Source organism: Leucopleurus acutus (assembly GCF_964270905.1).
Source record: "Leucopleurus acutus genome assembly, chromosome: X".
In the NCBI taxonomy this organism is placed as follows: Eukaryota; Metazoa; Chordata; class Mammalia; order Artiodactyla; family Delphinidae; genus Leucopleurus; species Leucopleurus acutus.
This window is the reverse complement of record NC_139148.1, coordinates 71,720,890-71,737,373: the sequence shown is the minus strand read 5'-3', so window position 1 is coordinate 71,737,373 and position 16,484 is coordinate 71,720,890. Positions and strand designations below refer to the sequence as shown.

Here is a 16,484-nt window from a genome sequence, read left to right as displayed (position 1 = left end):
ATACAGTATAACATAATAAAATGTCTTCAGTAACATCTTCACATTAATTATAGCAACACGCTGACAAGTTGTCAATGCAGTCCTTAAAAAAATCAGGGAACACTCAGCTTTGTACAGGAACTTTGGTTTAACAAGGATATCATAGAAGCCTTTAAAAAATTCCTAATACTAAAATACAGAATAGTGATCCTTGTGCAGTTCATCAACCAAAGAAATATTAAGGAGGTGGCTTATTTTTTTCTTCCTAGGATGTGAACATACTTGCTTGTCAGTATTATGTCATTTGCGTAGGCATTGTGTGGGTGGGACTTGTTATATGCTGAACCTATTCAGGAATTTGGCCAAGGCTGTGAATCAGATAAGTGTAGGAGCAATTCCAAGAAACTTTGGGCTGCAGTCTTATTTATAAGTTTTTCTGTGAAAGTCCCATTGTTAAAATGCAATAAATGGAATTTTAACCTGTATAATGCTTTGTGACATTGAACATCTATATAGTCTATTTAATCGGGAAAATCCTACGAAAATCAGTTGTAAAATTGTACTTTAAAGAAGCATACATTATCATAAAAGATGCATATAAAATTCTGTGCTAAGCACATCAAGTAATGTGTGAATTTAAATGAAGTATACCAAACAACTTACATTACTTATTTTAAAACACAATAAAATAAAACACTTGAAAACATGTTTGACATTGTCAGACTAGCCTTTTGTATATTTCACATGTCAAATCATTTACACAAAGCATACATACATTTTAACATTCATGCTTCATATTATTTTTGCTTTTGTGATAGTAAAGCCTTTAAATATAGGACTTAAAAATGGATTTTTGAAAATATCAAACCCTTGCCCTCCTTAGTAATTGATTAGCTATCAAGAGATAGTTTTAAAAATATATGTTTACAACTTAAAATTTCTTGCAAATGGTCCTTTCTCTTCAATCAGTGTTCAAGCTGTGCAGTTCTGCAGTTCACTTCAGCAAACACTTCTTAACGGAAAATATAAAAGTCCATATGACAGAGAGAAAAGTATATTGGAGTAATTCACTCATTCATTTCTCTTCTGAACAATTTCTGAGAATTGGATTAGAGTGACTGAAAAGAAACCTCTCTGATCAGGAAAGAGATGTTTTTAGAAACAGTAGTTTGAAGTCATGCAGCTTCTTCTGTAGTTGATGATGGGAAGAGAGCAGAGTGAGATGATGTTTTCTTGTGCTAGGAAAGTTCACTCATTAGACCTGAAAAGAACAAATCAGGTAATGAACAAATAAACAGTTATATCTCTAGACTGTGAATGATGGCTTCTATTAGATGCCATACTGAGATACTAGTGAGTGTTTTAAGAGATAGGGGAAAAGTGGCTGCTTTGTGCTTTGGGTTTTTCTTTCTTCTTTAATTGTCTCTTTTTACCCTCTGTATTCCATTCTTTTCAACTCCACTAAAGGCTGTGTTCTAGAACAGTGGTTCTCAAAGTGGGGTCTACTACCCCTGGATATCCACAGGACACTTTCAGGGGGTTCTCAAGGTCAAGACTGTTTTATAATACTAAGATATTATTCGTAAAACTTTTGGCACTTTGGCACAGTCAAGGAAGTGATTTTAAACTACATCAGTAATCATATTCTTCACTGTCACCCACTTACAGTTAAAAAAATGTGTTTTACTTAAGAATGTCCTCGATGAGGTTTTAACAGTGATTAAATTTATCAAGTATCAACCCTTGAGTACACATCTTCTTAATATTGTGTGATGAAATTGAGAAGTACACAAAGTACTTTAGCTGCATACCAAAAGTATGATTGTCTCAAGACAGAGCACTTTTGTAATTTTTTGAGTTGTGAGCTAAATTAGACACTTTTTTCATGGAAAAGCATTTTTACTTGAAAGAATGATCGACAAACTATGGTTACTTAGACTTGGGTATTTGGTAGATGTTTTCTCAAAAATGAATGGAGCGAACCTGTTATTTCATGGAAAACAACTGATAATATTTTTGTCAATGATAAAATTCGAGCTTTGAAGCAAAAAATTAGAATTTTGGAAAATTTTTATTTGCCACTGTAGGCTCAACTGTTCTCAATACTCAAAAGACTTTCCTGATGAGATTGCTACTGTCAACATTTGGAAGATCTGAATAACTCAGTGACCCAATGTTTTTGAGTTGACCAAACACATGATGTTATCAAATCAGACATCAGTACAAAATCCATTCAAAGTGTCAGGTAGATCATGGATTATTATATAAAAGAATATGGACAGTTAATTGATGTGGTTTCAGATTTTTCATTGCAGCTAATCTTTAAGAAACTGCCACTTGTCAAATTCTTGTGTCGTATCAAAAAAGAATAACTACAATTATATGGAAAGGCTATTAAAATAGTACTCCCTTTTCCAAATACATATCTGTGTGAGGCCTGATTTTCTTCTTATAATTTAAGCAAAATAACTTAATTGCAACAGATTGAATGTAGAAGCAGATATGAGAATCCAACTGTCTTCTGTTAAGCCAGATATTAGAGACTTGCAAAAGTGTAGATCAGTGTCAATCTTCTCATTGATTTTTTTGTTTTGGAAAAAATATAGTTATCTGTATAAAAATATTTATATTCACATATAACAGGTATTTATTATTTTTAATGAATTAATACATAGTTAATTTTTTTCTGTTTTAATTTTTAATATAGTAAATATCAATAGATAAAACCCACAAAAACAAAAGTACTTTAGAGTCATCAGTAATTTTTAGGATTGTAAAAGAATTCTTTTTTTATTATGTTTATCATCTTTAAGGTTTTTATTTTTATTTTTTTAATATTTATTGGAGTATAGCTGCTTTACAATGTTATGTTAGTTTCTACTGTACAGCAAAGTAAAAGAATTCTTGAGACCAAAAATATTGAGAATTGCTTTCTTGGAAGAGACTGAGAAAGATAGTTCTCTTACTTGTGGTGTAGTCAACACTCACGAAATGACTTGACTCCTTTGTTGTCAACATCTTGGTCACATGATATTGATTAGGAAAGAGGAAACTGTTTATCTACCTTTATTTGCCCATGTCAGTAAAACTGAATGAAAACTTTAAGTCTGGTGCTTAGGGTTAATGCCATTTGCTTAGCTTTGAAACGTGTGTGTGTGTGTGTGTGTGTGTGTGTGTGTGTGTGTGTGTGTGTATGTGTGTGTTATGGCAATTAATTTAACCTGCTGTTTAAAAAACTGATATAGACTGAAATCAGCTATACAAATACGTACAAGTCCACTTGTTTGCCAACAGCAGAAAACTTGAAAAATACAGATAAGAAAATGTGCATCTGGGGTCATAGCTTCTTTAGCTCACTCAATAAGTTTTATATGACATTTAGAACCCCATGGTAATCTAGTTTGTGTTTGTATTCTCTCTAACCCAGATTGAATATATTCTTCTGTGATTAAAAAGCCTGATTTAGCACTGTTCATTTATAAAATACTAATTTTATTTTCTAGTGAATCTTCATTATAAAGGAGACCGAGGGTAGGCTATAGGTGTGTTAAATTTGACATTCTGTTCCATTGCTTACTATTTTCATCAGTGAAAAATCATGGATTTTTAGGACTATCCTCTCCAAGTTTAAATGCACTAAAAATAACTCCATGGAATGAAGCTACTGAAATCTTCTGTGGCAATGCACACTTCCTTGGGGTTCTACATTGTTTGGGGAGATCTTGTTGGAGTTCAGAGTAGATATTAGACATGAAAGTAACATAGGGTAGTAGCTTTGTTAGTTCTTTCAGTACAGAAATGTTTATAGTGATATGCAATTTTATGATTTGGTTCAAGCCCTGAACTTTTCTTTTCTCCAAAGATAGTTTTATGTTCAAAACCCAGCCATCTGTTAATATGTGAATTCTCTTGATTAGTCTACTCCAAGTGTGGTATGAACTGTTACTGGCTTACTGTAAGACATGTTCAAAAACTGAGAGTAAGCATTTAGCAACTTTTACAGAAATTTGACAAAGTAATTTTATGTGTAGAATCAATTAGTATAAAAAGGGATTGTATTTTATGACATTTAAATTTCAATTTTCTAAATAATTCATTTTGATTATATTTTATAGAAGTGTGGTCTGCAATGGACTTGGAGAAAAGGGGGAAAAAAGACTGGTTGGTCTACACAGAAAGTGTGAGAAGCACTACACTAGATGAGTATGAAAACTGTAAACCTGAAATGGTCCTTGAGTTTAGGTCTGATATAAAGAATAGGAGAAGCAGAGATTAAATGAAGTAAAGATTCCACCCCCTCACCTGCCCAGTTGGCTGATACATAATTATCACATAAAATATTTGGATTAAAGGGTTTTAAGCTCTACCTTAGGAAAGAGGCAAGACAAAAAATTAGTTAAAATCTCTCCCATCTGCAGTTTTGTGTGAACAAGTTAGTTACTTGACCACATTTTAAAGTTAAGCAACACTTGAATAGAACTTGTTAGAGTTGAGGATGGCAGGTAAGGCAGTGAACACGTTTTACTAAATAGTTAAAAAATTGAAACAACCCTTTGCTAATAAATAACTCATAAAACTGTAATATACTCATAATTATCTTCATAACTGAGGCTTTTTAAAACTTAGCTTTTAATGAGTCATAATACTGGTTTGAAAATATGAGATATTATTACTTAAGCTTACTTGGTAACTTTAAATAATTTAACTTTCATTTCTTTATTGAAATATTTGCCATCTTGATTCTTTTTCTTGGCAGACAGATAAGAATTGCCTGATTTCTTATTAGAAAATAAAATACCTGGTAACTTCTAAAATGGACCAATAGGGAAGTAGAAATGAAGGTATCAAATTAATGGTCATCACATTTGTTTGCTCCTTATTAAGGTAACAAAAAGGAGCTTGGGTCTTATAAGGAGCTCCCTTAGCTCAAATTGTCTTTCGTTATATTATTTATCTCTTACATCAGAAACTTCTCAAATGTTCTTTTAAATTTTCTTTTCCACAATAGGATGTACGGGAGTGTGATTCACTAAGTGACTGAAAGTGAGAAAATATTAACCAAGTATAATTTATAGAGAAAGGAATATCTTTATAAAATTAGAGAAAATGCAGGGCCGTATGTATGTGCTAATGTATATGTTTAGCAGGAATGGCTTGGGATGTGAATTTCACTGTTTTAATTTTAATTCTCCTATTAGGTTTTTCTTGTTAGAAAGAAGACTGGTCCTGATGCTGGACAGCTCTATGCAATGAAGGTGTTAAAGAAAGCTTCTTTAAAAGGTAGAAAATTGGAAACCTTATTAAAATAGAATGTGGTAAAGCTTGTTTTAAGAAATATGCTGTGCACTGCTTATATAAGATGAGTAGATTTAGTTTCCTTTTAACATTAGTAATTGTTACAGATTTCTAGTGGTAAGTGATATTTCTAGGTTTGATATTGGCATATACCCTAATTTAGTGAGAGTGTACCCTAGTAAAAATTTAATGGGATAAAACGTGACATGTTTTATTTAAAGTGAACTTATTTTATTAAACTATATTCTTTTATTTCAAGATTCTTATTTTTTCTATCTGTTTTGGTATTGCATATTGAGAAAGCACAGCCACCTGCATACACTTATATACACTGTCTTCCAGGCTGTGATAACAATAACACTGTGCTCAGTTTTAATCAATAAACTCATTTGAACAATTTGGAGACTAATATATAATAAATGCTTATTCACCAAATAACTTTGTGTCTCCTTAACACATCTCTAGATCTAAACTGAATTTGTTAGCTTTCTGAGAATATGGTAATTACTGTCTAGGAATATAGACTGCAAATTTGGGCACTTATAAAGTTATGTTTTATATTTCTGTATTTTTGTTGGGTGAATTACTGATGGGATCTCTACTGAAATTATATACGAGAGCAATATATTCTACCCTTCTGTAATTTTTAGTTCGAGACAGAGTTCGGACAAAGATGGAGAGGGATATACTGGTGGAAGTAAATCATCCATTTATTGTCAAGTTGCACTATGGTATGTAATCTTTTTTTTAAAAAAATATGGAATTAGAGAACTAAGATTTCCTTTCAGACAATAATATAACAGGATATAAATACTTCAAACAGGAAATGAATATGGAATGATTTAATACATTCAACTATGTAAAATGTATTTATCTGAAATAAGAATTAATATCTAGCTTTTAGTTGTCTTTCCTGTATTTGTTGGTCAACTTGTCTAAGGTAACAAGACAGTGTCTTCTGATTACTTGTCTAGTAGTATTTCTGTACTAGGCTATACCTCCAGGGATCTTAGGCTATAAACTACTGTGACAATTTCTTCAAAACATTTTTGTGTTTGGAAGGGCCCCTCTTACATGTTCATAATGAGCATATTAATCTTACTTCCTCATTCTGTTGAAGAGGACCATATGGTATATTAGTCTATTTGAGTTATTTTTTCTTATGTTTGGCAGGAGAGGAATACAAGTGAGAAGCAATAGGTACAATGGAAAGAACATGAATTTGGAGTCAGACAGTTCTGAGGTTTTTTTTTTTTTTTTAATTGCGATATAGTTGACTTACAGTATTATATAAGTTTCAGGTGTACAATATAGTGTTTCACAATTTTAAGGTTATATCCCATTTATATTTACTATAAAATATTGGTGATGAATCCTTGTGTTGTACTATAAATCCTTGTAGCTTACTTATTTTATACATAGTAGTTTGTACCTCGTAATCCCCTACCCCTATCTTGCCCCATCCCCCTCCCTCTCCCCATTGGTAAACACTAGTTTGTTCTCTATATCTATGAGTCTGTTTCTTTTTAGTTATATTCCCTAGTTGGTTTTATTTTTTAGATTCCACTTAGAAGTGATATCATATAATATTTGTCTTTTATTTTAACTAAGCATAATATTCTCTATGTCCATTCATGTTGTTGAAATGGCAATATTTCATTGTTTTTTATGGCTGATTAATAATCTCTATGTGTGTGTGTATGTGTGTGTATGTGTGTGTGTGTGTGTGTGTGTGTGTGTGTGTACGCCACATCTTTTTGTTTTTCTCTTATTTTTTTCTTATTGGAGAATAATTGCTTTAAAATGGTGTGTTAGTTTCTGCTTTATAACAAAGTGAATCACTTATACATATACATATGTTCCCATATCTCCTCCCTCTTGCATCTCCCTCCCTCCCACACTCCCTATCCCACCCATCCAGGTGGTCACAGAGCACTGAGCTGATCTCCCTGTGCTATGCGGCTGCTTCCCACTAGCTATCTATTTTACATTTGGTAGTATATACATGTCCATGCCACTCTCTCACTTTGTCACAGCTTACCCTTCCCACTCCCCATATCTGCAAGTCCATTCTATAGTAGGTCTGTGTCTTTATTCCCGTCTTACCCCGAGGTACTTCATGACATGTTTTTTCTTATATTCCATATATATGTGTTATCATATGGAATTTGTCTTTCCCTTTCTGAATTACTTCACTCTGTGTGACAGACTCTAGGTCCATGCCCCTCACTACAAATAACTCAATTTTGTTTCTTTTTATGGCTGAGTAGTATTCCATTGTATATATGTGCCACATCTTCTTTATCCATTCATCAGATGATGGACACTTAGGTTGTTTGCATCTCCTGGCTATTGTAAATAGAGCTGCAATGAACACTTTGGTACATGACTCTTTTTGAATTATGGTTTTCTCAGGGTATATGCCCAGTAGTGGGATTGCTGGGTCATATGGTAGATCTATTTTTAGTTTTTTAAGGAACCTCCATACTGTTCTTCATAGTGGCTGTACCAATTCACATTCCCACCAGCAGTGCAAGAGTGTTCCCTTTTCTCCACACCCTCTCCAGCATTTATTGTTTCTAGATTTTTGATGATGGCCATTCTGACCGGTGTGAGATGATATCTCATTGTAGTTTTGATTTGCATTTCTCTAATGATTAATGATGTTGAGCATTCTTTCAAGTGTTTCTTGGCAATCTGTATATCTTCTTTGGAGAAATGTCTATTTAGATTTTCTGCCCATTTTTGGATTGGGTTGTTTGGCTTTTTCTTGTTATTGAGCTGCATGAGCTGCTTTTAAATTTTGCAGATTAATCCTTTGTCAGTTGCTTCATTTGCAAATATTCTCTCCCATTCTGAGGGTTGTCTTTTGGTCTTATTTATGGTTTCCTTTGCTGTGCAAAAGCTTTGAAGTTTCATTAGGTCTCATTTGTTTATTTTTGTTTTTATTTCCATTTCTCTAGAAGGTGGGTCAAAAAGGATATGGCTGTGATTTATGTCATAGAGAGTGCTGCCTATGTTTTCCTCTAATTGATAGTTTCTGGCCATACATTCAGGTCTTTAATCCATTTTGAGCTTATTTTTGTGTACGGTGTTAGGGAGTGATCTAATCTCATACTTTTACATGTACCTGTTCAGTTTTCCCAGCACCACTTATTGAAGAGTCTGTCCTTTCTCCACTGTACATTCCTGCCTTGATTATCCAAGTTAAGGTGATTATATGTGCATGGGTTTATCTCTGGGCTTTCTGTCCTGTTCCATTGCTCTATATTTCTGTTTTTGTGCCAATACCATACTGTCTTGAGTACTGTAGCTTTGTAGTATAGTCTGAAGTCAGGGAACCTGATTCCTCCAGCTCCCTTTTTCGTTCTCAAGATTCCTTTGGCTATTCGGCGTCTTTTGTGTTTCCATACAAATTGTGAAATTTTTTGTTCTAGTTTTGTGAAAAATGCCAGTGGCAGTTTGATAGGGATTGGATTGAATCTGTAGATTGCTTTGGGTAGTAGAGTCATTTTCACAATGTTGATTCTTCCAATCCAACAACATTGTATATCTCTCCATCTATTTGTATCATCTTTAGTTTCTTTCATCAGTGTTTTATAATTTTCTGCATACAGGTCTTTTGTCTCCTTAGGTAGGTTTATTCCTAGATATTTTATCCTTTTTGTTACAGTGGTAAATGGGAGTGTTTTCTTGATTTCACTTTCAGATTTTTCATCATTAGTATCTAGGAATGCCAGAGATTTCTGTGCATTAACTTTGTATCCTGCCACTTTACCAAATTCATTGATTATCTTTAGTAGTTTTCTGGTAGCATCTTTAGGATTCTCTATGTATAGTATCAAGTCATCTGCAAACAGTGACAGCTTTACTTCTTCTTTTCCGATTTGGATTCCTTTTATTTCCTTTTCTTCTCTGATTGCTGTGGCTAAAACTTCCAAAACTATGTTGAATAAGAGTGGTGAGAGTGGGCAACTTTGTCTTGTTCCTGATCTTAGTGGAAATGCTTTCAGTTTTTCACCATTGAGGATGATGTTGGCTGTGGGTTTGTCATATATGCCCTTTATTGTGTTGAGGAAAGTTCCCTCTGTGCCTACTTTCTGCAGGGTTTTTATCATAAATGGGTGTTGAATTTTGTCGAAAGCTTTCTCTGCCTCTATTGAGATGAGCATATATTTTTTCTCCTTCAATTTGTTAATCTGGTGTATCACATTGATCGATTTGCATATATTGAAGAATCCTTGCATTCCTGGAATAAACCCCACTTTATCGTGGTGTATGGTCCTTTTCATGTGCTGTTGCATTCTGTTTGCTAGTATTTCGTTGAGGATTTTTGCATTTATGTTCATCAGTGATATTAGCCTGTAGTTTTCTTTCTTTGTGACATCCTTTTCTGGTTTTGGTATCAGGGTGATGGTGGCCTCATAGAATGAGTTTGGGAGTGTTCCTCCCTCTGCTATATTTTGGAAGAGTTTGAGAAGGATAGGTGTTAGCTCTTCAGTAAATATTTGATAGAATTTGCTTGTGAAGCCATCTGGTCCTTGGCTTTTGTTTGTTGGAAGATTTTTAATCACATTTTCAATTTCAGTGCTTGTGATTGGTCTGTTCATATTTTGTATTTATTCCTGATTCAGTCTTGTCTGGTTGTGCATTTCTATGATTTTGTCCATTTCTTCCAGGTTGTCCATTTTATTGGCATAGAGTTGCCTGTAGTAATCTCTCATGATCTTTTGTATTTCTGCAGTGTCGGTTGTTACTTGTCCTTTTTCATTTCTGATACTATTGGTTGGAGTCTTCACCCTTTTTTTCTTGATGAGTCTGACTAATGGTTTATCAATTTTGTTTATATTCTCAAAGAACCGGCTTTTAGTTTTATTGATCTTTGCTATTGTTTCCTTCATTTCTTTTTCATTTATTTCTGATCTGATCTTTATGATTTATTTCCTTCTGCTAACTTTGGGTTTTTTTGTTCTTCTTTCTCTAATTGCTTTAGGTGCAAGGTTAGGTTGTTTATTCGAGATGTTTCCTGTTTCTTAAGGTAGGATTGTATTGCTATAAACTTCCCTCTTAGAACTGCTTTTGCTGCATCCCATAGGTTTTGGGTCATCGTGTCTCCATTGTCATTTGTTTCTAGGTATTTTTTGATTTCCTCTTTGAATTCTTCAGTGATCACTTCGTTATTAAGTAATGTATTGTTTAGCCTCCATGTGTTTGTATTTTTTACAGATCTTTTCGTGTAATTGATATTTAGTCTCATAGCGTTGTGGTTGGGAAAGATACTTGATAAAATTTCAATTGTCTTAAATTTACTAAGGCTTGATTTGTGACCCAAGATTTGATCTATCCTGGAGAATGTTCCATGAGCACTTCAGAAAAATGTGTATTCTGTTGCTTTTGGATGGAATGTCATATAAATATCAATTAAGTCCATCTTGTTTAATGTATCATTTAAAGCTTGTGTTTCCTTATTTATTTTCATTTTGGATGATCTGTCCATTGGTGAAAGTGGGGTGGTAAAGCCCCCTACTATGAATGTGTTATTGTCGATTTCCCGTTTTATGGCTGCTAGTATTTGCCTTATGTATTGAGCTGCTTCTATGTTGGGTGCATAAGTATTTACAAGTCTTATATCTTCTTCTTGGATCGATCCGTTTATCATTATGTAGTGTCCTTCTTTGTCTCTTGTAATAGTCTTTATTTTAAAGTCTATTTTGTCTGATGTGAGAATTGCTACTCCAGCTTTCTTTTCCTTTCCATTTGAATGGAATATTTTTTTCCAATCCCTCACTTTCAGTCTGTATGTGTCTCTAGGCCTGAAGTGTGTCTCTTGTAGACAACATATTTATGGATCTTGTTTTTGTATCCATTCAGCCAGTGTGTGTCTTTTGGTGGGAGCATTTAATCCATTGACATTTAAGGTAATTATCGATATGTATGTTCCTATTCCCATTTTCTTAATTGTTTTGGGTTTGTTATTGTAGGTCTTTTCCTTCTCTTGTGTTTCTTGACTAGAGAAGTTCCTTTAGCATTTGTTGTAAAGCTGGTTTGGTCGTGCTGAACTCTCTTTGCTTTTGCTTGTCTGTAAATGTTTTAATTTCTCCATCAAATCTGAATGAGATCCTTGCTGGGTAGAGTAATCTTGGTTGTAGGTTTTTCTCCTTCATCACTTTAAATATGTCCTGCCACTCCCTTCTCGCTTGCACAGTTTCTGCTGAAAGATCAGCTGTTAACCTTATGGGGATTCCCTGTGTGTTATTTGTTGTTCTTCCCTTGCTGCTTTTAATATATTTTCTTTGTATTTAATTTTTGACAGTTTGATTAATATATGTCTTGGCATGTTTCTCCTTGGATTTATCCTTTATGGGACTCTCTGTGCTTCCTGGACTTGATTAACTATTTCATTTCCCATATTAGGGAAGTTTTCAACTATAATCTCTTGAAATATTTTCTCAGCCCCTTTCTTTTTCTCTTCTTCTTCTGGATCCCCTATAATTCGAGTGTTGGTTCGTTTAATGTTGTCCCAGTGGTCTCTGAGACTGTTCTCAGTTCTTTTCATTCTTTTTTCTTTCTTCTGCTCTGCAGTAGTTATTTCCACTATTTTGTCTTCCAGGTCACTTATCCGTTATTCTGCCTCAGTTGTTCTGCTATTGATCTCATCTGGAGTATTTTTAATTTCATTAACTGTGTTGTTCATCATTGCTTGTTTCATCTTTAGTTCTTCTAGGTCCTTGTTAAATGTTTCTTGCATATTGTGTATTTTATTTCCAAGATTTTGAGTCATCTTTACTACCATTATTCTGAATTCTTCTTCAGATAGACTGCCTATTTCCTCTTCATTTGTTAGGTCTGGTGGGTTTTTATCTTGCGCTTTCATCTGCTGTGTGTTTTTCTGTCTTCTCATTTTGCTTATCTTACTGTGTTTGGGGTCTCCGTTTTGCCGGCTGCAGGTTCATAGTTCCTGTTTTTTTTGGTGTCTGTCCCCAGTGGCTAAAGTTGGTTCAGTGGTTGTGTAGGCTTCCTGGTGGAGGGGACTAGTACCTGTGTTTTGGTGGATGAGGCTGGATCTTGTCTTTCTGGTAGGCAGGTCCACGTTTGGCGGTGTATTTTGGGGTGTCTGTGGACTTATTATGATTTTAGGCAGCCTCTCTGCTAATGGGTGAGGTTGTGTTCCTGTCTTCCTAGTTGTTTGGCATAGGGTGTCAAGCACTGTAGCTTGCTGGTCATTGAGTGAAGCTGCATGCTGGTGTTGAGATGGAGATCTCTGTGAGATTTTTGCCTTTTGATGTTATGTGGAGCTGGGAGGTCTCTTGTGGCCCAGTGTCCTGAAGTTGGCTCTCCCACCTCAGAAGCACAGCACTGACTCCTGGCTACAGCACCAAGAGCCTTTCATCCACATGAATCATAATAAAAGGGAGAAAATGTAGAATGAAAGAAAGAAAGAATGAAACAAAGAAAGAAATACAGAGAGAAAGAAAGAAAGGATAAAATAAAATAAAGTAAGATAAAATAAAATAGTTATTAAAATAAAAATAATTATTAAGAAAGAAACTTTTTTAAAAGAAAAAACAAAACGGATGGATAGAACCCTAGGACAAATGGTGAAAGAAAGCTATACAGATAAAATCTCACACAGAAGCATACACATACACACTCACAAAAAGAGGAAAAGTGGAAAAAAAATAATAAATCTTGCTCTCAAAATCCACCTCCTCTATTTGGGCTGATTCTTTGTCTATTCATATATTCTACAGATGCAGGGTACTTCAAGTTGATTGTGGAGATTTAATCTGCTGCTTCTGAGGCTGCTGGGAGAGATTTCCCTTTCTCTTCTTTGTTCGCACAGCTCCTGGGGCTCAGCTTTGGATTTTGCCCTGCCTCTGCGTGTAGGTCGCCGCAGGGCATGTCTTCTTCACTCAGACAGGAAGGGGTTAAAGGAGCAGCTGCTTCGGAGGCTCTGGCTCACTCAAGCCACAGGAAGGGACGGGTGCGGATGCAGGGTGAGCTTGCAGTGGCAGAGGGCGGCGGGACGTTGCACCAGCCTGAGGTGCGCAGTGCGTTCTCCCAGGGAAGTTGTCCCTGGATCCTGGGACCCTGGCAGTGGCAGGCTGCACAGGCTCCCTGGAAGGAAGGTGTGGATAGTGACCTGTTCTCACACACAGGCTTCTTGGTGGCCGCAGCAGCAGCCTTAGCATCTCATGACCGTCTCTGGGGTCCACACTATTAGCCGCGGCTCATGCCCGTCTCTGGAGCTCCTTTAAGCAGCGCTCTTAATCCCCTCTCCTCACGCACCAGGAAACAAAGAGGGAAGAAAAGGTCTCTTGCCTCTTCATCAGGTCCAGACATTTCCCCGGACTCCCTCCCGGCTAGCCATGGTGCACTAACCCCCTGCAGTCTGTATTCACGCCACCAATCCCAGTCCTCTTCCTGCGCTCCAACCAAAACCCGATCCTCAGCTCCCAGCCCCGCCCGCCCCGGTGGGTGAGCAGACAAGCCTCTAGTGCTGGTGTGTGCTGGTCTCCACCAATCCTCTGTGTGGGAATCTCTCTGCTTTGCCTTCTGCACCCCTGTTGCTGTGCTCTCCTCCACTGCTCTGAGGCTTCCCACCTCCGACACCTACAGTCTCCGCCTGAGAAGGGGCTTCCTAATGTGTGGAAACCTTTCCTCCTTCATGGCTCCCTCCCACTGGTGTGGGTCACATCCCTATTCTTTTGTCTCTGTTTATTCTTTTGCCCTACCCAGGTACGTGGGGAGTTTCTTGCCTTTTGGGAGGTCTGTGGTCTTCTGCCAGCGTTCAGTAGGTGTTCTGTAGGAGTTGTTCCACATGTAGATGTATTTCTGGTGTATCTGTGGGGAGGAAGGTGATCTCCGCGTCTTAGTCTTCTGCCATCTTCCCGATTCCTCCCACCACATCTTTTTTATCCATTCACCTGTTGATGGACACTTAGGTTGCTTCCCTATCTTGGCTATTGTAAAAAATGTTGCTGTGAACATTGGGGTGCATATATTTTTTTTGGTAATATTTTCTTTTTCTTCATATATATACCCAGGAGTGGAATTGCTGGATCATATGATAGTTATATTTTTTATTTTTTTGATGAACCTCCATACTGTTTTCCACAGTGGCTGCACCAATTTACATTCCTATTGACAGTGTATGAGAGTTCCTTTTTCTCTACATCTTCTCCAACATTTGTTATTTGTAGACTTTTTGATTATAGCCATTCTGACAGGTGTGAGGTGATACGTCATCGTTGTTTTGATATGGGGTTTTGATACTCTGATGATTAGCGATGTTGAGCATCTTTTCATGTGCCAGTTGGCTATCTGTATATCTTCTTTGGAAAAATGTCCATTCAGGTGTTCTGCCCACTTTTTAATTGGGTTGTTTGTTTTTTCTGATGATGAGATATATGAGCTATTTATATATTTTGGATATGAATTCCTTATTGGTCATATCATTTGCAAATATTTTCTCCCATTCAGTAGGTTTGTTCATTTCATTGATGGTTTCCTTTGCTGTGCAAAAGCTTTTAATTTTAATTAGGTCCCATTTGCTTATTTTTGCTTTTGTTTCCATTTCCTGAGGAGTCAGATCCAAAAAAACATTGCTACGATTTATGTCAAAGAGTATTCTGCCTGTGTTCTCTTCTAGGAATTTTATGGTTTAGGTCTTTAATACATTTTGAGCTTATTTTTGTATGTGGTGTTAGAGAATTTTCTAATTTCATTCTTTTACATGCAGCTGTCCAGTTTTCCCAGCACCACTTATTGAAGAGACTGTTTTTCTCCATTGTATATTCTTGCCTCCTTTGTCGTAGATTCATTGACCATAAGTGCATGGGTTTATTTCTGTGGTCTCTATTCTGTTCCATTGATCTGTATGGCTCTTTTTATGACCGTACCATACTGTTCTGATTTTTGTAGCTTTTAGCATGGTCTAAAAGTCAGGAAGTGTGATGCCTCTAGCTTTATTCTTCTTTTCCATTATTATTTTTGCTATTCAGGGTCTTTTGTGTTTCCATACAAATTTTAAAACTATTTGTGCTATTTCTGTGAAAAATGCCATTGTTATTTTGATAGTGATTGCATTGTATCTGTAGATTGCTTTGGGTCACCAATATTAATTCTTCTAATCCATGCAGTTCTGAGTTTTAATCATGGCTCCATTGCTAGTTTAATGTATGCATGAGATTGTGGCATTTGGCTTTCCTGGAGAATTCAGTGGCATATACATTATTAAATCATTGATCCAATCTACTATGTCACTCTCAATTTTTGAAATTTAAAAAGATAGCAGCTATTGATTTTATTCTTAGGTAATTTTGACAAATAATGCATTATAGTATGTACCCAACTCTCTCTGTAAAAATTCCTCTAGAATTTTCCACCTATTATTCTTTTATTCCCCATTACCCTAATGGAATGAGAGTAGTCGTATTATCTAAAGATTTCCTTCCTTGAGTCTCTAGGATATCATTAGATTAATCACTAAAGACCAGTTGTGTTCAAAACATTCTATTCAATTCAGTGGGCTCTAGAGGTGAAATAATCTCTGATCTCAAGAAATTTATAATCTATAGGGAACACAGACATGTGAGTCCAATTAATTGTATAAATCAAAATGGATTAAGTACCATAAGAGAGACATAAATAAAGTGCAATGAGATCTCAAAAGTAGTAACAAGTAATTCTGATGGGGAAGAGGTTAAGGATGCTACAGGGAAATGTGAAAAGGGAAATCCTTAATAGAAGAAAGCTAAATAGAGGGGGTGGCATTTTTGTTGAGCTTGACAGAATTAGTAGATTTTCAGTAGGTGGGGAAGTAGAGTTAAGGCAATTGCAGTAGAACATGGTGCTCCATAAATCAGGAAAACGACGGTGGTACAAGTTTCTGTGTAAAGCTACATCCAAGGTTGATTATGTTCTGGCAAGGGGTTTATAGCTTTTTCAACACTAGTTTTAATTTTGAGATAATGTTATCCAATCATGGACCATGTGAGTAAATGCTTAATTGTTTTATAGTGTTCAGTAATAAAATTCTAAACATATATATTAATTAAAAACTATGCTAAGCTTTGTAAGCCTTAAAAATTATTATTACTACATTCTAATTTCTAATTAGCCTTTCAGACTGAAGGGAAGCTGTATTTAATACTGGATTTTCTCAGGGGAGGAGATGTCTTCACAAGATTATCCAAAGAAGTGAGTAT

General features: G+C 35.6%; 1 protein-coding gene across 2 annotated transcripts in view; it reads left to right on the top strand.

Annotated features, from left to right (window-relative positions):
• Window positions 1–16,484, top strand: part of RPS6KA6 (ribosomal protein S6 kinase A6) — a gene marked incomplete at its 3' end in the record, with an annotated part of 166,101 nt that overhangs the window by 69,585 nt on the left and 80,032 nt on the right. For both annotated transcript variants that reach the window (XM_082864243.1, XM_082864244.1), the window contains exons 4-6: window positions 5,178–5,259; window positions 5,925–6,005; window positions 16,397–16,476. In XM_082864243.1, the coding sequence (XP_082720369.1) occupies window positions 5,178–5,259; window positions 5,925–6,005; window positions 16,397–16,476 (243 nt within the window). The remainder of the gene's footprint in view (window positions 1–5,177; window positions 5,260–5,924; window positions 6,006–16,396; window positions 16,477–16,484) is intronic.